The sequence below is a fragment of the Protopterus annectens genome, chromosome 6.part0 (genome assembly GCF_019279795.1).
Source record: "Protopterus annectens isolate FY-2018-M chromosome 6.part0, PAN1.0, whole genome shotgun sequence".
Taxonomy (NCBI): domain Eukaryota; kingdom Metazoa; phylum Chordata; order Ceratodontiformes; family Protopteridae; genus Protopterus; species Protopterus annectens.
Window position 1 is genome coordinate 376,673,267 of NC_056737.1, and position 27,325 is coordinate 376,700,591.

General features: G+C 43.4%; 1 protein-coding gene across 2 annotated transcripts in view; it reads right to left on the bottom strand.

Moving 5' to 3' along the window:
* BAZ1A (bromodomain adjacent to zinc finger domain 1A) overlaps positions 1-27,325 on the bottom strand; it is a 3,222,221-nt gene that overhangs the window by 2,535,513 nt on the left and 659,383 nt on the right. For both annotated transcript variants that reach the window (XM_044074116.1, XM_044074115.1), the window contains exon 6: positions 17,897-18,034. In XM_044074116.1, the coding sequence (XP_043930051.1) occupies positions 17,897-18,034 (138 nt within the window). The remainder of the gene's footprint in view (positions 1-17,896; positions 18,035-27,325) is intronic.

Below are 27,325 nucleotides of genomic sequence, written 5' to 3' on the forward strand. Positions count from 1 at the left end.
TGCTTATCTTTCTGACAACTTCTCTTTGGTGCTGACCTACTGATGCACTTGAAATCCACTTCTGATGGCAAGAAAAGACTCAAGTGATAACACAGGCTGGCTCCCTTTATACTCCACCGTTCTGAAGTTGGTTAAGGTGTCTGCCAGCTCGGGAGGCGAAAGAAGTTTCTCTGGTAGCTGAGTTGGCCGAGGGCTTTCACGACAGGAAATCCCAACTGTCAGGACTGCAGCAGTCAAACACGAACACCTGTCTACAGTCCTTCATAATTTTACCTAGTTCCTGTAATTGTTTGAAAAAGCTAGCAGCATCTAGACCAAACATAGGTCCTTCTTTAAAGGAGAGTTTAAAAGTTTTGCCTTAATATTCTCTGGGTGGAGCGGAGAATACATCCATGAATAACTCCTGAACACAAAACCTGTAAACGCAACACTGGAAGAATCTTTTACTGCATCCCAGCTGTATTTTATGTTGTCTAGCTACTTGAGAAGCCTGAGCGACCACCGGTAAGGCCCTGTTTATGGTCTGGTGTCTCACAGCAGGATAATGTTTTATTTAAATTGCTCAGAACAGACATTAAGTATTTAGTCATGAGTCTGATAATTCAGACCTCTAAAAGCCAAGGTGGAAAACATATAAACATTTTTCCCCAATCTGTCCAATGCCCTGCTATCTTTATCTGAAGGAAGATTACCGTCAGCAGGAAGCAATCTGGAGGGTTTGTTTGAAGACATGGAAAACACAGAAGAGTTTGCCACATGTTTTCTGTACAGAAACTTCAAGTCCTTAAGTACCTTGTAGAACCTATCACACCCTTTAGGGGCTGGGGGCTAAAAGTCAAATGCAGTGGAAATGGATATAAAGACATCAAGGAAAGCCTCCAGAACAGCTAGTACAGGTGGAGGAGCAGGGATGCCCATTTCTAAGAGGTTACTGCATCTCTGATGAACCTCAGAAATCTACTTTAACTCCCATTCAAAATGTTTCATCGTGTTAACAGTTTCCCCAAGTGAAGCTGGTTTACAACAGGAGAGTCAGGATAAAGGGAATCTTCACCGGAAGCCACTTGGTCTAGCAAGTGGATCTGACATGAACAGAGTTGCTCATCCAAGTCCAATTCATCCTCTTCAACCTCACAAAATGATTATTTAAGTGTCACTTTTGGGTAGTGGTAGGCCCTGCACAGAATGGTGGCCAGAGTGACACTGTGGCATTAAACAGGCTCTGTGAAAAATCCATCCACTCCTTTCCTTGGTTGTTTAAGGGGAATAAACATTTTTTTTTTTCATTTTTTCTAGTTGCGACATCCACTTTGACTAAAAGCAGAGGCTCTGAACCCTGACAAGCCTCAATAAGTGATCCTGGAACATCCTCGCTAATGGGATCTGTGATATGCTTTTGGGTCCTTCAGAAATTAAGTGGGGTACCCTCTTTTCACCATCAAAGTGTTAATCTCAAATGCCAAATTGACCTTCCTTCAGGGTCACAGAAGGGGGCATCCGAGTAGATGCTAGGCATACCGCAGGTTCTGAAAAGTACAGTTTTGTACCTACCATAAATGTAGATGTTCGAGGATCCCCATTGTTGCAGTCCTTACTATTGGGTAGTCCGCTGTCCAGTCGGCCCGAATACCAGAGTATATGGCTGACGTCGGTCAGGGGTACTAATGCGCATGACTCTTTTCTTGCCCCAGATGTCAGAAGACCCTAAAAGACAAGGCCCAAAATACCTGCACCAAAAATATGTACAATATATACAAGAATATATACAAAATATCAGCATGTAACCTCACCTACACAACCACCCCTAAACACAGAGGGGAAGGAGGCAGCAATGGGGATCCTGGAACATCTACATTTATGGTAGGTACAAAACTGTACTATGTTCTATTGCTGCAGTCCTTACTATTGGGTAGAATCCCAAAGCAGAGGTAAGGGAGGCTGGCAAATCATAAAGAAGCAGGAGCTGACAACATGCCTTGCAAAACAGCTGTGGCAAAACCAGCCCTAGACTTAGAGTAGATAGGAAGGTGATAATGCTTAGAGAAAGTATGCACTGAACTCCAAGTAGCTGCTTCCAAAATATCTTTAGTTGCCTTAGAAATGCTGTTGAAGTGGCAGTAGCCCTAGTGGAATGAGGCCTAATCCCAGCTGGAATCTCCTTGCCATGATGGGAACAACAAAATGCAATGCAAAAGCCAATCCACCTAGAAATAGTTTGTTTTGACACAGGCTTGCCCTGAACTCAAAGCAAAAGAAACAAACAACTGCTGAGACTGCCTAAAATCCTTAGTCCTGCTTAAATAATAACGTAATTGCCTGTGTACATCTAAAGTGTGCAAAATCTTTTCCCCTTTATTTTGGGGGTCTGCATAAAAGTAGGCAAATGAATAGTTTGGTTTAAAGCCACACTAGAAACCACCTTAGGCATAAAGGAAGGATTAGTAATGATACCCTATCCTATGGAAAATCAAAAGGGCTCTACTGCCATAAGGGCCTGCAACTCAGACACCCTTCTTGCAGAAGTAATAGCCAACAGAAAAGCAGTCTTCCATGACAAGTATTTCAATTCAGCAGTAGCCGCAGGCTCAAAAGGTTGTAGAGTAAGTTTTTCCAACACAAAATTGAGATCCCAAGCAGGAGTAGGAGCTCGGGGTCTTATATTCTTTGCCCCTCTAAGAAACTGCTTGAACAAAGGATAAAACAATGGTGGGTCACAATCATAATGAGCTGAAATTGCTGCAGCATGAATCTTAATGGAAGAGAAGGACAAACCTTTGTCCAATAATTCAGTAAGATATTGAAGAGCCACACTCAGATTAGGCTCAGAAATCTCCAAATTCTTTGCTGTACTCCAAAATAAAAACCCCTTCCATTTTCACTTTCCTTGTACTAGGTCTTCTAGCTTCCATAATCACATTTAAAACATGTTGAGGAAGTTGAGACCTGCTGTGCTTCAACACAGAATATGCCAGGCTGTTAGATGAAGAGAGTGGAGCTTGACATTGAGCAGATGACCGTCCTTCTGAGATAACAGGTGTGGAATCAAAGGTAAAGGCCATGGAGGCTTCCTTACCAGACTCCTTAGTAGTGGGTACCAGTGTTGCCGAGGCCAATCTGGAGCTATTAAAATCATCCTTGGCTTGTCTTGTCTGACCTTTAAGAGCACCTTTGGAAGAAGAGGCAGAGGTGGAAAGGCATACACATGAAGATTTTTCCAACTGAAAGAAAGAGCATCCACTTTCCAAGCTGTGTGATGAAACCCCTTTGTGCAAAACTTTGGCAGCTGGTGGTTTAGTGGAGAAGCGAACAGATCTATGTCTGGAGTTCCCCATGACACTGTCAATTTCTGAAATACATGAAGATCCAGTTTCCACTCGTGGGGATCCATGATTTGTCTGCTTAACACATCTGCTAAGGAGTTCTGTGCTCGGCAGAAACCTTGCCTGAAGAGTTAGTTGCAAGCTGAGAGTCTCCCATAAAATCATTGCTTGCCTGCATAGAGGATAAGAATGTGTTCCCCTTGTTTGTTGATGTACCACATGACAGTTGTGTTGTCTGTTAGAATCAACACCTGCCCTGGAAGAAGTAACTCCTTGAAAGCCATTAATGCAAACTGGACTGCTAACATCTCCTTCATGTTGATATGTAGATGCTGTAGTCTGGCAGGCCACTTGTCTTGTATCCACTTTCCATTTAGATGAGCTCCCCAAGCAATGTCCGAGGCATCTGTCGTTAAAATCTGACTCGCCTCTGGCCGGGTCACAGAGAGTCCCTTGTTTAGGTGACATTCCTGAGCCCACCACAAAAATTCTTTTGAAGGCAAGGTATTATTTGAATGACAGTGTCCAAATCCTGGCAGTGCTGTGTCCATACATTTTGAGATACCATTGCAGCTTCCTCATATGCAGTTTGGCATTGGGAAGCACCAGAATACAAGATGCCATGAACCCTAATGCTTGAAGGACTGTCCTTGCAGTCAGCACGGACTGATGAGATAGTTGATGGAAGTAAAGGATAGACTCTTTTGTTTGTCCGGGGTTAAAAAGGCCATCTGGGCTGCTGTATTCAGTCTCACACCCAGAAAGCACATGTCTTGAGAGGGTACTAGACTGGACTTTATTTCGTTCACAGAATACCCTAGGCATCTTAGCACTGCTATAACATATTCCAGATGCTGTAGAAGGTCTTCCTTTTCTTGAGCCAGAATCAGGCAGTCGTCCAAGTAAGGATAGATTTGAATTCCTTGTAGCCTGAAGTAAGCTATCACTGGAGCCAGAACCTTTGTGAATACTCTGGGCGCAGTAGATAAGCCAAAGGGCAATGGATAATGAGAATTTCCAGCTCGAAAGCGCAGATACTTCCTGCAACTTAGTCTTATAGGCACATGAAGGTAAGCTTCCTTGAGATCTAAAGTTACCATCCAGTGATCTTTGCCCAGCAGAGGTAAAAGCTGTTGTAACGTCAACATCTTGAACTTGGGAATGTCCAGATAAGTGTTGAGGATAGATAAATCCAAAATTGGTCTCCATGTGTTCCCCTTCTTTGGTACTAGGAACAGGCGAGAATAAAATCCTAGGCCCCTTTCTGATACAGGGACTGGCTGAATGGCCCCTATTTGGAGTAACAGAGAAATTTGCTTGTGAGCCTCTTTCTTTGTGGAGGAGGAACGTCTGGCATGCCTTTGAAAGGGGGCAATGTATGGAAATAAAACCTGTAACCGTGGTGAATGATATCCAACACCCATCTGTCCTGAGTAATTAAATCCCAATTTTCTTTGAAAAGAGACAGTCTTCAAAGGAGCTGCCAGACGAGAATCTACTGGCAGCTGAAAAGGCAGGTCATTGGGTCTGTTTACGAAGGACTGACCCCTGCCCTCACCAGAAGTCTGAGCAGGTGAACTCCCTGTTCTAGGCCTAAAAGAACCTTGAGCCCTGCCCCTACCACATCTAGACCTACCCCTAGACTGGGAATCATAAGCAGGATATGTCCATCCCTTAGTAGGCCAATTTCTACTAAACTTGGCTGCACCTGCAAAAATCTTTAACAGTTTGCATAGACTTAGCTTTGTCCTCCATTTTCTTTAAAACTGCTTCCACAGGCGAACCAAACAACACATCAGACTGTAAAGGAGCATCCAAAATCCTTGTCTTAACATGCTCAGCTAAATTCTGATCCTCAACCAGGCATGCCTGCGAAGAACAGAACTAGTGGCAGCCACCCTCGAGGAGGCCTGTACAGCATCAAAACCACATTGCAAAGAATGCTTACCCACTTGTTCAGACACATGAACTAAATCCAGCAACTCTTTACACTCAATACCTTCCGCCAAAGCATCCACCTTAGATTTCAGTTGGGAAAGGAGATAATTTTGATATTTAAGCATGTGAAACTGACAATTCAACGCCCTCATGGCTAAAGTGGAAGAAGTATACACTTTCTTTCCCCATCTATCCAAAGCCCTTGCCTCTTTATCAGTGGGAACAGGGTTTTTAACCCCAGAGGCCTTAACACCTTTAGGTCCCTGAGAAACAGTTTCCGGGTCTGCCCTAGGACTCTTACTTATGAGCTTCAGGCACCCTATAGTACCTATCAGGTTTAACAGGAGCAGGAGGCAAAGAATCAGGGTTCAGGAAGCCTCTGCAAAAACATCTTCCACCACATTCAACACAGGAGGTATAGCTAAGGCCTATGCTGGGGCAAAAACAAGAATTCCCTAAGCCTTTTCCTGGAATCAGAGTAATCCTGGCCTTCCCATTTAAAGTGCTCCCTCATGGAATGCAGAGTCTCGAAAATGAGAAATCCTCAGGAGGAGAAGCTGTAGGAGTGGAATCATCCACATCAGAATCAGAATAAGGAGGAAACTCCTGCAAATCTTCCGCAGAAGACTCAGAAGCCTCTGAACACTGTTCAAAACTATCAAACTCCGGTTCCACCCTAGGCCTCTTATCAGGAGGGGGCATAGAACCTCTAATCATAGTAATCAAATCTTCTGCCATTTTAAGCATATGTTTCTTAGGCACAGAACCTGAAATGCTAGGAGAAGCCCCCACTGAAGCTGAACTTGGCCTACCTCTCAAAGAAGTTTTGGCAACAGAAGGAGAGGCTCTAACTACCTTGGGAAGAGAGGGAAGAACAGTTACCTGAGAAGCCCCTCAGCCTGGCCTACCTCCTGAGAAGGCACATCCTGTAACAGTAAAGTCTCTGCCTGAGACTCCAAAGAAACTCCTGGCAAAATCTCTGGCTCCACTGAGCCTTCTAAAGAACCGACGTCCGGGACTGCCGGTTCATCAACCCTGGGCTTCGCTGTTTTGTCCTTGCGCTTCTTGGCCGAAACGCCGGAGCATCCGACGGCATTTTATAATTGCAACGCATCCCAAACACTAACCTGGCACAATCTAACCGTCTCTTAATAGTGCGTTTGTTATACCTAGCACAAGAGCGCATCCAACAACGCCGTGCTCAGGCCCTAAACAAGGTATACACAAGGTATGGTAATCCCTATGAGGTATCTGTTTCCCACAAGAAATACAGTTATTCACTTTTTCTGACATCCGGTTAAATACTGAGGCAAGAAAAACCAAAATGTTCCCAACGGGTACTTAGCCAACTCTGATTCGGTCTGAAACTCCGCCGAAATATTTCAGAACGCCAACCTGCACTCGCAAAACTGCTTCTGCATCGGACCATGCGGCAAAAAAGACTGAGGATATGACGTCGGTCATGCGCATTAGTACCCTGACGTACTGACGTCAGTCTAATGCGCCCTGACCGACGTCAGCCATATACTCTGGTATTCGGGCCGACTGGACAGCGGACTACCCAATAGTAAGGACTGCAGCAATGGGGAACGAAGAACATCATCTGCTAGTATAGAGACCGACTGGGCAGTCATGGTATCACGCTAGGTCTCACACATTTTCTTTAGATTGGGTGGAGCATTACGGTAGAAGGGTCCACCTTGGGTGAAACAGTTAAGGTGCACAGTTTTAAAGCAGGAGCTAACAGAAAGACTTCTTCTTAAGGTGTTTGGGACATAAGACTGAGATGGTACAAGTTTTTATAGTTGCATTCTGCACTTAAGCAATGGAAGTTGAGATCTTTGTAGGGAATCCACCTACCACAATCACATTTTCCCTTCCTAGCTGACATCTAAAATAGCAACAAACAGAAATGCAATTGAAAAAAAATAAGGAAGGATCCCCAACAGAGTACTTGGCCAGTGAAGGTCAACAGTACCAACGACCATGCTTACAACAGACAGACATGCATGCATTCAAAAAGGAGACAAGACAGTTTGAGGATTTACACTCATACATTCACTTATGTAGCCTAACATCCACAGGCTTAGGTCTTTCATGGGACATAATGCTCTTCGCTTTGGTACACCAGCAAGGTAACCCAATAGTTTGAAATACTGCAACAGGGATCTAAGGAAGGACATCATTTACTACCTCAGAAATGAGTAAGCATATTAATTCTGTTAAATAGTATAAAGTGGGGAAATATGATCATTCCAACTGTACAAGCACAACCCAAATACATTTTTATAACATCAATTTTCCAAAAAAATTGTAAAATAAGCAGTAAACACAGCAGGAGCCTGATTACACCCAGACCCTTACACAATCCCACACAGAGCAAATGGTTTAAGTATTACATGGAAATAGTTTTTGTCTTACTTTAGAAGAAAGTGCTCCCAAAAGGGGTCTTATTTGTTAGGAAAGCATTTGACCAGTTGCTCTCCCTCTGGAGCCAAAGAGGTATTTCTCCTTCAGGCAGCAGGAAAATATGAAGGTTTTCCTCACTCTTACAGTTGATATAATTCCCTCCAAAAAGGGTGCAGCCTATCAGCAGCAAGACTGAGTGAGAGGTAGTCGAGTAAGAGCTTTGGCAAGCTGGCTGGGTGCTGTGTCCTTGGCAGAACACTACCTAAAGGCTACTGCAGCAGTGAACGAAGAACATCTCATGATGAAAAGGTAATGGAGTATGATGAGGCCAAGCAGAAGTATTGACTACAGATTACTGACTGCCTTCCTCACCAGTAATTGATAATGGAGTATAGGTAAAAATAGTCACATCGCCACAGTGGTCAGGAAATCCTTCTAGGTGGCTCACCTCATCACAAAAGGTTTTTCATCCAGGAAAAAAGAGGTCATTGTTCCCCCCTACTCATCACTCATTGGACCCATTATAGAGTACAACGCTCCTTTTGGTATGTACCTCAAGACATCTACAACTGGAAAGGCCACAGAAATACCTCACAAAGAGGATTACTGGCTTGAAACAGATACCCTACTCAGATAGTCTCAAAAAACACCAGCTTTACTCCGTTGCACATCGCCTACTCAGAGGCGATCTCTGTCTAACATACAAAGCTATGTCAAACCCAGAGCTGTTGGACATGCTCCACTTAAAAAAAATCCCAATCCCTCCAAGCTACACGCTCTAGGGAGCTAAACTTAGCACCACAATAAACAGAACATGCTGGAGGGATAGATTCCTGTCCCAGAGACTTCCCATACTCTGGAACAGACTACCTATCTATGTCAAACACAGCTCCTCATTAGCACTCTTCAAGAAAAATCTTGATTGGATGGGAGATAGGAATTTCGCCCCGGGGATCACTTCTGTGGTCTGCTCGACAGGGACACAGGAAAATAATTTTCTTGGGCAAAAGCCAGGGTACATTTTTGGCTAGGCTTATATAGGACCTAGGGCCAATAGCCTAGTACCCTCCTATGAACCTATGATATGGGGCTGCTAAATAAAACAGCAAGATAAAGCCAAGTGATTGCAAGAGCTAAGCAGTAACAGTAAGTAGCAAACTTATTTAGAAAACGCAAAGCTTTCAGGCCAATGCCCTTCCTCAGTGTGTTACCTAAACAAGCTTGCTACTTACTATTACCTGCCTAGCATTTCTGATCACTGGACTTTATCTTGCTCTTTGTGAATTCTGGAGTGACAGTTAACCTCAGAGATTGTCCTAGCTGTTTTTCCTTGCTGCTGCTAAATAAAAGACCAGATCTGGTAGCATCTTTATTTGGTGTCTAGAACAGAAGCTGCTGTTAAAAAAAGAGACCGTTAGTAGGGCATACAAAACATTGCATGGTAACTATAAGAAACAATCATAAGAGCTAAGAAAATACTAGGAAGACTTAGGATTTTTGTTTGTATGTTACCACATAGGTAATTTCATACATCAAGCTGACTTCTAGAGAATTTTTTCCTTGGGTAGACAGCAAATGCTGCAGGTATGATGCATGTTTTTTGGGAATGTAAGATTTTTAAAATTCCATACAAAGTATTTAATCAGAAATGCTGGTTGATATTGAATTTAAGCATTATTTACAGAATTTTTCTCTAAATCAATAATATTCTTTAGTAAATGACAGTTTTGTAATGAGCAATGCCAACTCATACCTCTTATGGATAATTCTATAGATTGCTATAAAGTGTACAACACGAAAATGGATTTCCACCACCTCTCCACCTATGGAAAATTTTCTGACTCTCCTTGAAGATTTCCAGAGAAACCAAAAGGAAAGTGAGAATAAGTATTAAAAATTTTGTTAATCCTTGGATAAAGATTTCTTTTTTCATTGAAACTTTTCGTAAAGACTCTTTCTGAATTATCTGATGTTTATTATGTAAACGTTTTGCTGCTGTTTTATAAATTTTGGGCCTCTGTAAATAATGTATATAGTTGTATTGTATCTTTTTCATTATTTTATGTTTGAAAATTGTATCCATGATGTTCCTATTATTGTTAGAATTATCATTTTCTTACTTCAATAAAAATATTTGATTAAAAAAAATAAATGCTGGGTGAGCAAATTGTTGTTACAAAGGAAATGGATTACTTTCAGCTGGGATACAGGTTTCTGAATTACATAGCAAGGCCTTGCTACGTTTAATGTTACTGAACTGCAAAAAAGCAATTACTAGAAAACAGCAAAATCTAAATCAACTGCAACTAAAATACTGAATACTATAAAGGAGATAGAATAACTGGAGGTAAAGACCAATAGAAAAGGGCTGGAGCAAATTGCATAAGTAATTTGCAGGAATAAAACATGCAGAATAATGCTCAGTTGGAAGAGTAAAGTTTTAAAGGAAGGAACTGAGCAATTTATGCAATGTTAGAGTAAATGAAAAATCGCTAAAAAATAACATTTATACTGCATGACAATAAAGGAAACATTACAATGTAACTTTAAAAAAAAACTGTCATGCTTAATAAAGAGGTTTAAACATTCTCCAAGAAAATGTAGTCAGTGACAAGTCTTACAACCAGACAGCTAAAGTAAGCTAGTAATGGTTACACTTCTTTCAAGGTAAGTGGTCGAGAAAGTGGGTAAACTCAGACTTGCAGCCATGACAGCAGCTTGAACACTTAATTTCGGTTCCGACAGAAGAGATGGACCTTGGTCATGCAGTGACACGAAGTAATCTACAGGTAATAAGCAGTGTGGTTTCTATTTTCACAGATAAAAAGACCTAGTCTAGTAGCTTACATCGTGTCACCCAGAGTGATCACGTAATGTAACTAACCAGAGCCCCAGTGTAAGCACTTCACTCATGGTCATCACCAGCAATACGTTTCGTTTTTTCCTCCCACTTTAAAAAGTACAGTTTTGTACCTACCATAAATGTAGATGTTCGAAGATCCACATTGCTGCAGTCCTTACATATGGGTAGTCCGCTGTCCTCGGTCGGCCCGAATATCAAAGTATTAGGCTGACGGCGGTCAAGGCGCTTAAGACTGACATCAGGACGTCAGGGTACAAATGCGCATGACCGACGTCATATCCTCAGTCTTTTCTTGCCCCAGATGTCAGAAGACCCTAAAAAGAAAGGTCAAAACCAAAAAACAGCAAAAAACAACCAACCACCCTTGCACTAATCATATGTACAATATATACAATATCCACAATATTCACAACCCAAACCACACAACCGCCTCCAACTACAGAGGGAAGGAGGGAGGTAATTGGACTGCAGCAATGTGGATCTTCGAACATCTACATTTATGGTAGGTACAAAACTGTACTATGTTCTTCATCTCACATTGCTGCAGTCCTTACATATGGGTAGAATCCCAAAGCAGAGGTAAGGGAGGATGGCAAAACTATAAAGCATTAGGAGCTGCCAAAATGCCCTGTAAAATTGCAGTGGCAAAACCAGCCCTAGATTTAGAGTAAAGTGGAAGGTGGTAATGCTTAGAGAAAGTATGCACTGAACTCCAAGTAGCTGCCTCCAAAATATCTTTAGTTGCCACCCCTTAAAAAGCTGTAGAAGTGGCAGTAGCCCTAGTGGAATGAGGCCTAATCCCAGCTGGAATCTCCTTACCATGATGGGAATAACAGAAAGCAATACAAAACCCAATCCACTTAGAAATAGTTTGTTTTGACACAGGCTTGCCCTGAGAACCCAAAGCAAATGAAACAAATAACTGCTGAGACTGCCTGAACCCTTTAGTTCTGCTCAAATAATACCGCAACTGCCTGTGTATATCCAAAGTGTGCAAAATCTTTTCCCCTTTATTTTGGGGGTTTGCATAAAAAGTAGGCAAATGAATAGTTTGGTTTAAAGCCACACTAGAAACCACTTTAGGCATAAAGGAAGGATTAGTACGCAAAGATACCCTATCCTTATGGAAAATTAAGAAAGGCTCAACCGCCATAAGGGCCTGTAATTCAGAAACCCTTCTCGCAGAGGTAATGGCCAACAAAGAAGCAGTCTTCCATGATAAATATTTCAACTCGGCAGTAGCTGCAGGCTCAAAAGGTTGTAGAGTGAGTTTCTCCAACACAAAATTGAGATCCCAAGCAGGAGTAGGAGCTCTAATGGGGGTCTTATATTCTTTGCCCTCTAAGGAATTGCTTAAACAAAGGATGAGAAAACAATGGTGGGTCACAGTCATAGTGAGCAGAAATTGCTGCAGCATGAACCTTAATAGAAGAGAAGGACAAACCTTTGTCCAGTAACTCAGTAAGATATTGAAGAGCCACACTTAAATTAGGCTTAGAAACATCAAATTCCTTTGCTGTACTCCAAAATAAAAATCTCTTCCATTTATCTGCGACCACTGTCCTTGTACTAGGCCTTCTGGCCTCCAAAATAACATTCAAAACTTGCTGTGGAAGCTGAGACCCTCCAGGGTTTAAAACAGAATATGCCAGGCTGTTAGATGTAGAGAGTGAAGTTTGACATTGAGTAAATGACTGTTCTCCTGAGACAGCAGGTGTGGAATCAAGGCAAAAGGCCATGGAGGCTCTGCACCAGACTTCTCAGTAATGGGTACCAGTGCTGTCGAGGCCAATCTGGAGCTATCAAAATCATCTTTGGCTTGTCCTGTCTGACCTTCAGGAGTACCTTTGGGAGGAGAGGCAGAGGTGGAAAGGCATACACATGAAGATTGCTCCAATTGAATGAAAGAGCATCCACTTTCCAAGCTGTGGGATGAAACCTTTTGTGCAAAACTTTGGCAGCTGGTAGTTTAGTGGAGAAGTTTAACAGATCTATGTCTGGAGTTCCCCATAACACTGTCAATTTCTGAAATACAAGAGGATCCAATTTCCACTCGTGGGGATCCATAATTTGTCTGCTCAACACATCTGCTAAGGAGTTCTGTGCTCCCGGCAGAAACCTTGCCTGAAGATTCAGCTGTAAACTGAGAGCAGTCTCCCACAAAATCATTGCTTGTCTGCATAGAGGATAAGAATGCGTTCCCCCTTGCTTGTTGATGGACCACATGACAGTTGTGTTGTCTGTTAGAACCAACACCTGCCCTGGAAGAAGTAAATCCTTGAAAGCTATTAATGCAAATTGGACTGCTAACATCTCCTTCAAGTTGATATGTAGATGTTGAAGTCCGGCAGGCCACGTGTCTTGTACCCACTTTCCATTTAGATGAGCTCCCCAAGCTTTGTCTGAGGCATCTGTCGTTAGAATCTGACTCGCCTCTGGTCGGGTCACAGAGAGTCCCTTGTTTAGGTGACATTCCTGAGCCCACCACAAAAACTCCTTTTGAATGCAAGGTATTATCTGAATGGCAGTGTCCATATCTTGGCAGTGCTGTGTCCATAACATTCTTGAGATACCATTGTAGCTTCCTCATATGCAGTTTGGCATTGGGAAGCACCAGAATACAAGATGCCATGAACCCCAAGGCTTGAAGGACTGTCCTTGCAGTCAGCCTGGACTGATGAGACAATTGATGGAAGTAAAGAGAAAGATTCTTTTGTTTGTCCGGGGTCAAAAAGGCCATCTGGGATGCTGTATTCAGTCTCACACCCAGAAAGCACATGTCCTGAGAGGGTACTAGACTGGACTTTATTTCGTTCACAGAATACCCCAGGCATCTTAGCACTGCTATCACATACTGTAAATGATGAAGAAGTTTGCCCTTTTCTTGGGCCAGAATCAAGCAATCGTCCAAATAAGGACAGATCTGTATTCCTCTTAGCCTGAAGAAAGCTATCACTGGAGCCAGAACTTTCGTGAACACTCTGGGCACAGTAGATAAGCCAAAGGGCAATGCAGAGAACTGATAATGAGAAGTCCCAGCCTGAAAACGCAGATACTTCCTGCAACTGAGCCTGATAGGAACATGAAGGTAAGCCTCCTTGAGATCCAGAGTCACCATCCAGTGATCTTTGCCCAGCAGAGGTAAAAGCTGTTGTAACGTCAACATTTTGAACTTGGGAATGTCCAGATATGTGTTGAGGATAGATAAATCCAAAATTGGTCTCCACGTGTTCCCCTTCTTTGGAACTAGGAACAGGCGAGAATAAAATCCTAGGCCCACTTCTGGTAGAGGGACCGGTTGTATGGCCCCTATTTGAAGTAGCAGAGAAATTTGTTTGTGAGCCTCTAGTCTTTGCTGAGGAGGAACGCCTGGCATGCCTTTGAAAGGAGGCAAGGTATGGAAATAAAACTTGTAACCTTGGTGTATGATATCCAATACCCATCTGTCTTGAGTAATCAAACTCCAATTTTCCTTGAAGAGTGCCAACCTTCCTCCCAAAGGTGCTGCCAGGCAAGAAGGATCTGGCAGCTGAAAAGGTAGGTCATTGGGCCTGTTTACGAAAGGACTGGCCCCTGCCCTCACCAAGACTGTGCAGGTGAACTCCCGCTCTAGGTCTGAAGGAACTCTGAGCTCTGCCCCTACCACGCCTAGATCTACCCCTAGACTGAGAATCATAAGAAGGATACGCCCACCCCTTAGCAGGCCAATTCCTACTAAACTGGAGGCTGAACTGGCAAAAAATCTTTAACAGCCTGCATAGACTTAGCCTTGTCTTCCATTTTCTTCAAGACTGACTCCACAGGTGAACCAAACAACACGTCAGACTGTAAAGGAGCATCCAAAATCCTTGTCTTAACATGGTCAGATAAATTCTGATCCTCAGCCAGGCGTGCCTGCGAAGAACTGAACCAGTGGCAGCCACCCTAGACGAGGCCTGTACAGCATCAAAACCACATTGTAAAGAATGCTTACCCACCTGTTCAGAGACATGCACCAAATCTTGTAATTCTTTACACTCAATGCCTTCCGCCAGAGCATCTACCTTAGACTTCAATTGAGAAAGAAGATAGTTTTGATATTTCAACATGTGAAACTGGCAATTCAAAGCCCTCATAGCTAAGGTGGAAGAAGTATAGACTTTCTTTCCCCATCTATCCAAAGCTCTGGCCTCTTTATCTGGAGGAACCGGATTTTTACAACAGAGGCCTTGACACCCTTAGGTCCCTGACTAACAGTTTCTGGGTCCGCCCTAGGACTCTTATAAAGATATTTATGAGCCTCAGGCACCCTGTAATACCTATCCGGTTTAACAGGAGCAGGAGGCAAAGAATCAGGATTAAGTGAAGCCTCTGCAAACACATCTTCCACAACATCCAGAACAGGGGGTATAGCCAAGGGCCTATGCTGGGGTAAAAGCAAAAATTCCCTAAGCCTTTTCCTGGAATCAGAGAAGTCCTGACCTTCCCACTTAAAATGTTCCCTCATGGAATGAAGAGTCTCAGAAAAAGAAAAATCCTCTGGAGGAGAAGCAGAAGGAGTAGAATCATCTGCATCAGAATCAGAATAAGGAGAGTACTCCTGCAAGTCTTCAGCCGAAGACTCTGAAACATCCGAAGCCTGCTCAAAACTCCCCAACTCTGGTTCCACCCTAGGCCTCTTATCAGGAGGGGGCAAAGAACCTCTAATCAAAGTAATTAAATCTTCTGCCATTTTAAGCATGTGCTTCTTGGGCACAGATCCTGTTGAACTAGGAGTGACACCAACAGAAGCTAAACCTGGCCTGCCTCTGGGAGAAGCCTTGGAAACAGAAGGAGAGGGCCTAACCACCCTAGGAAGGGAGGGGAGTACAGTAACCTGAGAAGCCCCTTCAGCCTGACCTGCCTCCTGAGAGGCCACATCCTGCAATATCAAAGTCTCCCCCTGGGACTCCAGAGAAGCCTCCGGCGGAACCACCGGTTCCACTGACGCCTCTAAAGAACTGGCGTCCGGTACGGACGACTCTTCTTGCCTGGGTTTAGCTGCTTTGTCTTTGCGCTTCTTCGAAGAAGCGGGCGTCGGAGAATCCAACGGCATATTATAATTGCACCGCTTCCCGAAGACCAACCTAGCACAATCTAACCTTCGCTTAATAGTGCGCTTATTGAACCTAGCACAAAAGCGACACCCAACGTCGTGCTCAGGCCCCAAACAAGGAATACACAAAGTATGATAATCCCTATGCGGTATCTGCTTCCCACAAGAAATACAGTTATTCACTTTTTCTGACATCCGGTAAACCACTGAGGCAAGAAAAACTAAAATATTCCCCAACGGGTACTTAGCCAACTTTGACTCTGTCTGAAACTCCGACCGAAAATTTCAGAACGCCGAACGGCACTTGCAACGCTGCTTCTGCATCGGACCATGCGGCAAAAAAGACTGAGGATATGACGTCGGTCATGCGCATTTGTACCCTGACGTCCTGATGTCAGTCTTAAGCGCCTTGACCGATGTCAGCCTAATACTTTGATATTCGGGCCGACCGAGGACAGCGGACTACCCATATGTAAGGACTGCAGCAATGTGAGATAAAGAACATCTGGCAAAGACCGTAAATATTAAAATAAAAAAAAAAAAAAAAAGTTATTCAGGCAAAATTCAAAGTATAACACAGTTTCCAAAACAAGCCTTTACTTCAAGTCTCCTGTCAATAGCTTATGGATCAACAAGTGCAGTAATCCAATGCTGTTAACTACATGAAAAATACAAAAATATGATCCTTACTTAGGCAACTCATGGAGGTGTTTAGGTGAAATTGCAGTGGAGTTTTTAACCAGATTGTTTAATGAAATCTTGGAAAGTGAGAGGATGCCTGAGGAATGGAGAAAAAGTGTTTTGGTACCGATTTTTAAGAATAAGGGTGATGTGCAGAGCTGTAGTAACTACAGAGGGATAAAACTGATCAGTCACAGCATGAAGTTATGGGAAAGAGTAGTGGAAGCAAGGTTAAGAAGGGACGTGATGATTAGTGATCAGCAGTATGGCTTCATGCCAGGAAAGAGCACTACAGATGCGATCTTTGCTCTGAGAGTGTTGATGGAGAAGTACAGAGAATGTCGGAAGGAGTTGCATTGTGTTTTTGTAGACTTAGAGAAAGCATGTGACAGGGTGCCTAGAGAGGAGTTGTGGAATTGTACGAGGAAGTCAGGAGTGTCAGAAAAGTATGTAAGAGTGGTACAGGATATGTACGAGGGTAGTGTGACAGCGGCGAGGTCTGCGGTGGGAGTGACAGATGCGTTTAAGGTGGAGGTGGGGTTACATAAAGGATCAGCTCTGAGCCCTTTCTTATTTGCAATGGTGATGGACAGGTTGACAGACGAGATCAGACAGGAGTCCCTGTAGACTATGATGTTTGCAGATGACATTGTGATCTGTAGTGAGAGTAGGGAACAGGTGGAGGAGGCCCTGGAGAGATGGAGATATGCTCTAAAGAGAAGAGGAATGAAGGTCAGCAGGACTAAGGCAGAATATATGTGTGTGAATGAGAGGGAGGATAGAGGAATGGTAAGGAGGCGAAGGTGCATGAGTTTAAATACTTGGGGTCAATAGTTCAGAGTAACGGTGAGTGTGGAAGAGAGGTGAAGAAGAGAGTACAGGCAGGATGGAGAAGAGTGTCAGGAGTGATTTGTGACAGACAAGTACCTGTAAGAGTGAAAGGGAAGGTCTACAAGAGGGTAGTGGGACCAGCTATGTTATATGGGTTGGAGACAGTGGCATTGACAAAAAGGCAGGAGTTTGAGCTGGCTGTGGCAGAATTAAAGATGTTAAGATTTGCAATGGGTGTGACGAGCGTCAGCCCAGGTTGGGAGGTTTGGAGACAAAGCCAGAGAGGCACGATTACGTTGGTTTGGACATGTGCTGAGGAGGAATGCTGAGTATATTGGGGAAAAAGATGCTAAGGATGAAGCTACCAGGTAACAGGAAAAGAGGAAGGCCTAAGATAAGGTTTATGGATGTGGTGAGAGAAGACATGCAGGTGGGTGGTGTGACACAGCAAGATGCAGAGGACAGGAAGAAATGGAAACAGTTGATCTGCTGTGGCGACACCTAACGGGAACAGCCGAAAGAAGATGATTATGACTTAGGCAACTCAACTGTATGAGCATCTTTCAAAAGTGTATTTTAAAACTAAGTAAAACAGTTAATAAAACAATAAAAAATAAGATCCGTCTTTGCATCTCTTTTGCACTTACTGTGCTCTGTTGTAATGTGGCACAAATGTTATTTCTTGAGTCCCGTTTCAGAACCACAGTGATTTTACATGCCATAAAAAGTAAAAAATGCTGTTCCTATTTTCTTTATGTAAAATCAAGACAGTGTACTCACAATCTCTACAGGTGGGTGACTAAAAGGTGGTCTACCATTCCCTCGGACCACAGGACTGGAGGTAAATGTCGGTGGCTCATCAGAGAAAATATAAGAAAACTGCAGCTCTGATAGTCTGTATTTTGTAAGTGAACTGGCCTGAAAACAAGTGCAATGATTTCTTAACACACGAAGTATAATAAAAGTACAAAACAAAGATTGAGAAGTCTGAACATTTACCCCAAATTGATAAAACTATTAAAAAGAATAATGCTCAAAGTAAAATTCTAAGTTAACATGCACAGTAACGCAAAGTAGAAGATACATTTGAATAAAAAATATCAGTAAAAACATATCCAATATGAAGAGATTACAAAATATTACCCAAAGTTATCATTCCCCTTGTCTGCAAAACAAAGTATAAGCTTAAAAAACACTAAATATCATGCACAAAGGCATTTTCTATCTTTTAGACAGCTACAATGTTGAAATCTACTCAGTTATTTACTGTTCTCACTATACATTTTTGTACATTTGTGTGAAATGTACTTAACTACTTAATAAAAAGGATCATCCAGGGCATTTTCCAGTGTGATCGTGGATTTACTTCCTAGTTACAAATCATTAAAGTATGGGTTTGAAGATGCACTTGAGGATCTGAAGTTTGTCAGAGGAATGCTACTGACAGCAACTGTGGTTTTGGAAACTAACAAAATAGTTACTGCAATCAGGGAAGTAAACATTTCAGACACATTTTACAGACTGTCAGTAATAAACAAGTATGTGAGCATACCTCTCACCCTCTTAGTACAAGAAAATCTGGGCAAAGCCTGAAAAAATGGGGAGGGGGGGGAGACAAAGGCCCAAAATAGAGAAAGATCTTAAATATTGCTCTTATAAACTTCGAAAGTTGCTAGAGTAATAAGGTTTGTGCTAACATACATTTTCTGAAGGATTTGAAGTCTGAAACTTAAATGTATGTCATTACTTAGTTACTTCAACCCTCGGATCATCTCAGAGGTTGCCAGAAAACCTCACATTTTATGAGGAACAGAACAAAATTATGAGGCAAAAATCTGGACAGCTGAGAGGAATGTTTGTGAGCTGCTTTAGTCAGTATTTCAATATTAAGGCTTTTACACAGGAACTGCAAGTGACTGAATGTCAAGTTCACATCTATGATAAACAACAAGTCACTGTTTTGGAGGAGAAATTGATTAAAATGTAAACTTATAAAACATTAAGTGCTAGTTTTCAGAAAAAACTAGCATCTGGGTAGTGGTAACAGTACACACTGCTTACAGCAGAATCCTATCAAGTCTGTTTTTTTTTTCTCCCTTAATTAGTTCAATGCCAGAGGGGAGGGCAGTTTGGCTGTTACGGCAATCTATTAGATACTTAAGCAATAACGGACGACGTGGTGTGGTATATTGAAGATTTACCCACAGTTAGTGTGGTTTAATCATGAGGGCGAAACCAGAGTGATTAAATAAAGCCAACTGTGGGTAAATTTCAATGTACCACAACCACTGAGTCGGTTATTGCTATTATACAATGACATTTAAGAAAAAAATACTTAACTTTTCATAAATAATGTCTTTGTATAATGCCTCCGTGCTACCCTTCTGTGTTTTTGTGGTATCCTGGGACTTTTACTGATGTACTGCACATGTGTATGGAACTTTTGTCCCCATGCTTCTGCAGTACATCAGTGCTGTGCAAAGGAAGCAATAGAGAAAGGAAGATCTCACTTTTTTTTTATTATTGAAAACAAAACAAAAAAAGAAACCGGGAGACTTTTAATGAATGAGGGAGAACCGGACACAGAAAATAAAAGGATAATCAAGTAAGTTTCTATAGTTTTGTATAACATACCCGATTATCCTTTTATTTTTGTCTGCACCACCTCCCTATTTTTTTTTTTTTTTTTTAATTAAAAACAAAGGAAAACACGAAATCTACTAAAGGAAAAAGTCCGGGCAACCAGACCTTTTTCTGTTGGTATTTTCTTGGATTTACAACGGGCACACTGGTTGGGCTGTCGAATCACCGTGCTCATTTTTGATTATTAATGGCCGTTCATTGTACAATAATGAAGCCATTAGGTATTCCAATGTAAAGGATTAGCATAACAGAAGTGGCTAAAATATTAGGGTAGGTTAATAAGTTCATAGGTAGGTACTAGGCTATCTGCCCGAAGGCATTTATAAGCATAGCCGGAATTGTGTTTGCTTTCGCCGCCCCTTTAGATTAGTTCCCTGTGCCTCTGTCCAGCAGAGCCACTGAAGTGATCCCCAGGGTAAACTTTCTATTTCCCATCCACTCGTCAAGGTTTCTCTTGAAGAGTGTTCGCAAGGAGCACTGCCTAATGTAGACTGGAATCTTGTTCCAGAGAATGGAATTCTCTGAGACAGGAATCTATCCCTCCAGCACATCCTATTTATTGTTGTGGTGAGGTTTAGATCCCTAGAGTGTGTGGCTCGAGGGGATATGGTTTTCTTTAGGTGAAGAATGTCCATCAATTCTGGGTTGGACATGGCCTTGTATGTCAGGCATAGATCACCCCTGAGTAGGCGGTATGCAACAGAATACAGCTGGAGTTTCTTCAGTTGAGCTGCATAGGGCATCTGTTTGAGGCCAGTGATCCTCTTGGTGAGGTACTTAGGTTCATAGGTTGATACTAGGCTACATGCCCTAGGGCATTTATCAGCCTAGCCAGAGTGTGTTTGGCTTTTTCCACCCTTTAAAATGAGTTTAACTGTGCTCTTGTTTAGGTTAGTTTACTGTGCCTCTGTCTAGTAGTGAGACAGAAGTGATCCCCGGGGTAAACCTACGATCTCCCATCCACTCGTCAAGATTCCTCTTGAAGAGAGTCAGTGAGGGGCTCTGCTTGATATGGACTGGGATTCTATTCCAGAGTGCTGGGAGCCTCTGGGTTATAAATCCGTCTTCTCCAGCATGTCCTATGAATTTCTGTGTTGAGGTTCAAATCCCTTGAGCGCGTAGCTCTAGTGGATTTGGATTTTTTGAGGTGGAGCATGTCCATCAATTCTGGGTTGGACATGGCTTTATACGTCAGGCACAGATAGCCTCTAAGTAGGCGGTATGCAACTGAGTAGAGCTGGAGTTTCTTTAACCGAGCAGCATAAGTCATCTGTTTGAGACCCTTGATCCTCTTGGTGAGGTACTTTTGGGGTCTTTCCAGTTGCTGCAGGTGTCGGGTAAGGTACATCCCAAATGGGGCATCGTATTCAATTATGGGCCAGATGAGTAAAGAGGCACAATGACCTCCCTTGATCTATATGCGAATCCTTTCATGATAAGGTGGGCTATATAGAAGGTCTTTCTAACCACTATGGCAACATGGTTGTCAAAGGAGAGATTACTATCAACTTGGGTTCCCAGGTCCCTAATTACTTCCTCCATACTTAATGGATTACCGCCTATGTGGTAATTTATGGGCACTTAGTTTTTCCCAAAGGGGATGACTATACACGTCTTGGTGTTTAGCTTTAGGCCATGGCTTTGGCACCAGTTATCCATCTCTGTGAAACCCTTTTGGAGGATGCTTGTCTCAGCTGGAGAGTCGATTATGGCACCCAGTTTGCAGTCATCTGCGAACTTGGTCAGCCATAGTCCTCCCGTGTTGGCCTGTACCACAGAAAAATATATACCGAATAAGAGCGGTCCTAGGACTGAGCAATGTGGGACGCCACTTGTAACTGGCTTAGAGTCTGACATGGCTCCCGCAATTCTGACCATGTGGGTTCTGTCCTTGAGCCAGTTTGCAACCCATCTTATGACATAGGGATTGATATTTAAGCTGGAGAACTTATTTATGATGCCCGAGTGGGGTATAGTGTCAAAGGCTTTTGCGAGGTCCAGGTAGGCTGTGTGGACTACCTTCCCTTCATCTATGGCCTTAGTGACTGTTTCGAAGAAGTCGACCAGGTTCAAGAGGCAGGATCTGCCCTTAAAGCCGAATTGGGTAGGATCTAGCGTCTGCAGGTCCCCAATGTCTTTGTTTATGAGTTCCATGATGATCCATTCAATAGCTTTGCAGACCAGGCTAGTCAGGCTTATGGGGCGATAGTTTCCAGGGTCCATTGAGGCACCACTTTTGTGGAGTGGGACCACTGTTGCTGTACGCCATATTCCTTGGGTACATATCCTGTAGTAAGGCTGAGATTGAACAGAACTTTATATGAGGTTATATCTCTTCCTGGAGCTAGTGTAGGACCCAGCCAGGGACACCGTCCAGTCCCATTGATGCTGTGTTTTTTGCCTTGGAGAGGGCAGCTCTCACCTGAGTATCTGAGACGCCAGGGGGACAACTCTCTGCTGGGATAGATATTTGCTCTTTGGGGGGGGTTGCACTGAACCTCTCCACCAGGATGTTGGCAATGTCTGTGGGTTCAGTGTATTTTTTGTCATTTTGGACTAACTCCAAACATATCTGGGAGTTGCCACCCAGGTTCCTAACATAACTAAAGAAGGCCTTGTGATTATCTTTAGTGTCCTGTGCAATTTTTCTCTCGAACCTGGCCTTGGATGATTTTATGAGGGACTGTAGTTTTTTGCTAGTACTGATCAGTGATGCCTTCCTTTTTAGGGATTTTTCTCTATCCTGTAATAGCTTCCTCCTTTTGTTGCATAGCTTATTTATGGCTGGGGTCCACCAGACAGGACGCCTGCCTTTGGAGGATTGGGTGTTGGTTTTATTTGGGATTGCATGATCCTTGCATTCTTTAAGGTGCCCATACAATGCGTTTATAAAGGATTCTGCAGTTTGGGCCGTAGTTTCCACTGGCCCGGGGGCTTTGAATAATTTCACCTCGGTTTTGAGAAGTGTGAAATTAGCTTTTGAGAAGTTTTTCACTGTGGTTTTCTGGGCTGGTGGTGGGGTCGGGATGTGGATGTCCAGAGAGATTAATTTATGGTCCGAACTTACCAATGAGGGGTGTACCTCTGGTGTGGAGCATAGGGTCCCCATGTTTGTGATGATCAGGTCCAGTATGTTTTCCCCTCTTGTGGGAGTGGTGACTAGTTGTTCCATAGCATTTGAGTTTATAAATTCTAGGAACCTTTGGGCTAGGGTGTTGGGGCTTGAGTAGTGCTCCCAGTCTATGTTTGGGTAGTTGAAGTCACGCAACATAAAGGTGTTTGGAGAGACCTTCATATTCTCCAGTGTTCTCAGGAAAGCAGAGTGAGGTTCCGGAGTTTGGGATGGTGGTCTGTAGCAGGCTACAAACTGAAAGGCAGTTTTGCCCACTGTTAGGTGCACATGGATGGTCTCAGATGCTTCGTGCAGTGCCACTAACCTGGAGGTGTGAGTATCCTTGATGAATATGGGTACTCCCCCTCCCTTTGTGGTTCGGTCCAAGTTTTGGGGCCGAAAAGCGTGGTATGAGGTATAACCTGGTAGTGCTGGGGTGCTCTCAGGAGCCTTGAACCAGGTCTCCGTTACTGCACAGACATAGATATTCTCCATACTGAGGAGAGCTTAGAGTGCTTGCATTTTGAGGTTTATACTACTGGCGTTGAGTAGCATTACCCTTAGTTTATTTTTCCTTGTGTTGTCTATGGAGGTGGGTTTGTCTTTTGAGCCTTGCCTAAAAAAGCACTATGGGGGTGGCAAGAGCCTTTGCCAGTATCCAAAAGCCCAGAGGTGACAGGTGCAAGCCGTCCCTAGAGAAGCAACGTGGCTTGTCAAGCATGTCATCCCAGGCTGACAGACACTGGATCCCCTTTGAATGACACCAGAACTTTAGCCAATTGTTAAAATTTATCATTTTTTCTTTATACTGTGGCATCATTCTTGGTGAGGGTAAGATGCTACTCAAGGTCAGGGTCATACCTGCCTAGGCTACATGATCAGATAGCTCTTCTGTGTCTCTTTTCATGTATTCCAGGGAGGTACATCTCAGGTCATTCACACCAGCATGGACAATGACTGAGTCATATTTGTACTTGCTTTGGAGTGACCCGAGTGCTTGTGTTATGTGGCGGATCCTGGCGCCAGACAGGCAGCTCACCGTGACCTTCTCCTTGTTTAGCCTGGTGAGTGGGACGTCAGTGTGTCTGACAATAGAGTCACCTATTACAAGTGTATCAGGTGTGTTGTTTAGCCTTAAGGGCTGTGACTGTTTGGCACACTGACTTTGTGAAGTATGTGTTACACTTGTTTTGTTTTGGGGTAGAGGTTGCTTGGATGTCTGCTTTGGAGGTCTCTGCTGCTTAGGCAGATTTGTATTTAGGGCCTCTGAGTATGTTTTAGTGTGTTTATGTGTTTGGTTTACTGATGTGGTAGGTCTGTGTGTGACGATTTGTGGTGTGTGTGGTTACCTTCTCCTCCTGACTGGCTGCGCCAGTACTGCGTTGAGAGAGCTTAGCCTCCAATTTGGCTATATGGTTGCATCTCTCGCATATAATAGTACTTGTTGGGAGGAGGAGAGGGTTTGTCTGTGTACATGAGGCAGTTGTAACATTGCCTCAGGATTCCCAGATTCACCAGCTGGACTGGAGAGGAAACCAGCAACTGACCTTTGGACATGCCGGTTTAGTATAAGTAACTCCTTTATAACTGACCAAAAAGGACCAATAGGGGACGAGTACTCCAAGGGAGTATATGAGGAAGTACTGCTTTTAGTTTATTAGTGCTAACTTATATAATTGCTTGTATGAGCAAGTGCTGGGTTTTAGGTTGAAAGTAGGGTCCTTACTTTGAGAGATAGAGCAGATCTAAGGGAAAAAGTGAAGAATAGAGTTTGTGGAGCCGTGAATGGTTTAAGCCCGACTGAGCGGCACTGCGCTATGCGCAAAATCGCGCAAAACCGCGCCAACACGTGTTTTTATACAGGGGACTTGAAAGAGCTAGAAATTAGCCCAAAACGGCCAATAAACTATAAGATTCTTGTGCTGAGATCACTCCTCCAGGGACAGATAGGCTGCTCAAAGCTCCCCACTCCCACTGGTGAACAAAGAAGCTTCATTCTAACCAAGTGAGGAAATGGGCAACACAGGAACTATTCTGAAGTCCAGAATACAGCAATGCCTGTATTAGAGACTATTCCAGGTCAGGAAAGGCAGGAAACAAGGATTTGTTTTGGGTTTTTTTTTTTTTACAAGACAAACAGCAGAAAATGTACAGTAAATACTTAACACAGGCTAGCACACTTGAGTGAGCAGCCTCAACAGTTAAATTCAAACAAAAGACAAACTTTAAAAGTGCAGGTATGAAATTTGCAAAAACAAGCTTAAAACAGGCAAAAGAGCAGATTAAACTCGCTATTCGGCGAGAATACATGGTCGCACAGGTAACAGCAGTAAAATATACTTGAATCTTGGTAGCAGTCGCTCTATTCGTCTCTCTGCTGCTAGCACCACTCTGCAGGACCACGAGGAGCTGTTGCTGAGTTGGAACAAGCGAAAAACCACGCCAAAGCGGGTTTTTATACAGGGGATTTGAAAGAGCTAGAAATTAGCCCAAAACTGTCTTTCCAGCTGTTGCAGGTGTCTTGTAAGGTACATCCCAAATGGGGCGTTGTAGTCTATGATGGGTCAGATGAGTGATGCATAGAGGGACACAATGACCTCTTTTGATCTGGATGCAAACCCTTTTGTGATTAGGTGGGCCACATAGAAGGATTTTCTAACCATTTTGGCAATGTGATTATCAAAGGAGATATTACTATCTACTTGGGTCCCCAGATTCCTTATTACGTCTTCCATATTTAGGGGGCTACCATCTATGTGGTAGTTTGTAGGTACTTTGTTTTTTCCAAAGGGGATGACTATGCACTTTTTGAAATTTAGCTTGAGGTCATGGTTTTGACACCAGGTATCTGTCTCACTGAGACCCTTTTGGAGGATGTCTGTGTCAGCCGGAGTCAATTATAGCCCCTAGTTTGCAGTAGTCTGCGAACTTGGTCAGCCACAGCCCTCCTGTGCTTGCATGTACCTCTGAGAAGTATATTCCAAACAGGAGGGGTCCTAGGACTGAGCCCTGGGGAATGCCACTTGTAACCAGTTTAGAGTCAGACCTAGCTCCCGCAACTCTTACGAAGTGGGTTCTATCTGTGAGACAGTTGGCAACCCATCTCGTGACGTAGGGGTTTATGTTCAGGCTGGTGAGCTTGTCTATAATACCAGAATGGGGAATGGTGTTGAAGGCCTTTGTGAGGTCTAGGTAGGCTGTGTGGACCACCTTTCCCTCGTCTATAGCCTTGGTAACGCTCTCAAAGAAGTCCACCACGTTAAGGAGGCATGATCTGCCCTTAAAGACAAACTGGGTAGGGTCCAGTGTTTGGAGGTTCCCAATGTCTCTGTTAATGAGATCCATGATTATGCGCTCCACAGCCTTGCAGACCAAGATACTCAGGCTTACACGGCGATAGTTCCCAGGGTCTGTTGTGACTACACCTTTGCGGAGTGGAATAACCGTTGCTGTGCACCACTCTATGGCCACGTAGCCTGTGGATAGGCTGAGTTTGAACAGTGTGTTTAGGTGAGGGGTTAGCTCGTCTGAGCTTGTGTAGGACACAGGCTGGGAACACTGTCCGGGTCCCATTGATGCTGTGTTTTTGGCTTTGGAGAGGGCTGTTTTAACTTGAGTGTCCGATTTCAGGAGGTCTACATTCTTCTGGTATGGTTATGGGCCCTTTTGGGGGTGAAGTTTGCACTGAACCTGTCTGCCAGGATGTTGGCGATATCTGCCAGTTCAGTGTATTTTGTGCCATTCTGCACCAACTCCGAGCAGATCTGAGAATTGCCACTTAGATTCTTGACATAGCTAAAGAATGCCTTGTGGTTATCTTTGGAGTCCTTGGCAATTTTTCTTTCAAAGCTAGCCTTGAATAAATTCATGAGGGATCGTAGTTTCTTGCTGATACTGATCAGGGATGTCTTACCTTCTTGGGATTTTACACTTTTCTGTACTAGTTTCCTCCTTCTATTGTATAGCTTGTTTATGGCAGGGGTCCACCAAACAGGTTTCCTTGTCTTGGAGGAGTAAGTCTTGGTTTTGCTTGGGATAGGACAATCCCTGCATTCTTGTAGGTGCCCGTAGAGTGCATTAGTAAAGGATTTTGCAGCTTAGGCAGCATTATCCTTTAGCATGGGGGCTTTGAAACTTTCCACTTCAGTCTTAAGTAACATGAAGTTTACTTTTGAAAAGTTTTTCAGGGTGGTTTCTTTAACTGGGGGTGGGTGGAATGTGGATATCCCGAGTGATAAGGTTATGGCCAGATCTAACCAGCGATGGATTTAGCTCCAGTGTGGAACACCGGTCGCCCACGTTGGTGATGACCAGGTCCAATATGTTGTCACCTCTGGTGGGGGTGTTGACCAGTTGATCCAGGGAGCTTGAGTTTATAAATTCTAGGAAATGTTGGGCAAGAGAGTTCGTACTCGAGTAGTTCTCCCAGTTAATGTTTGGGTAATTGAAATCAC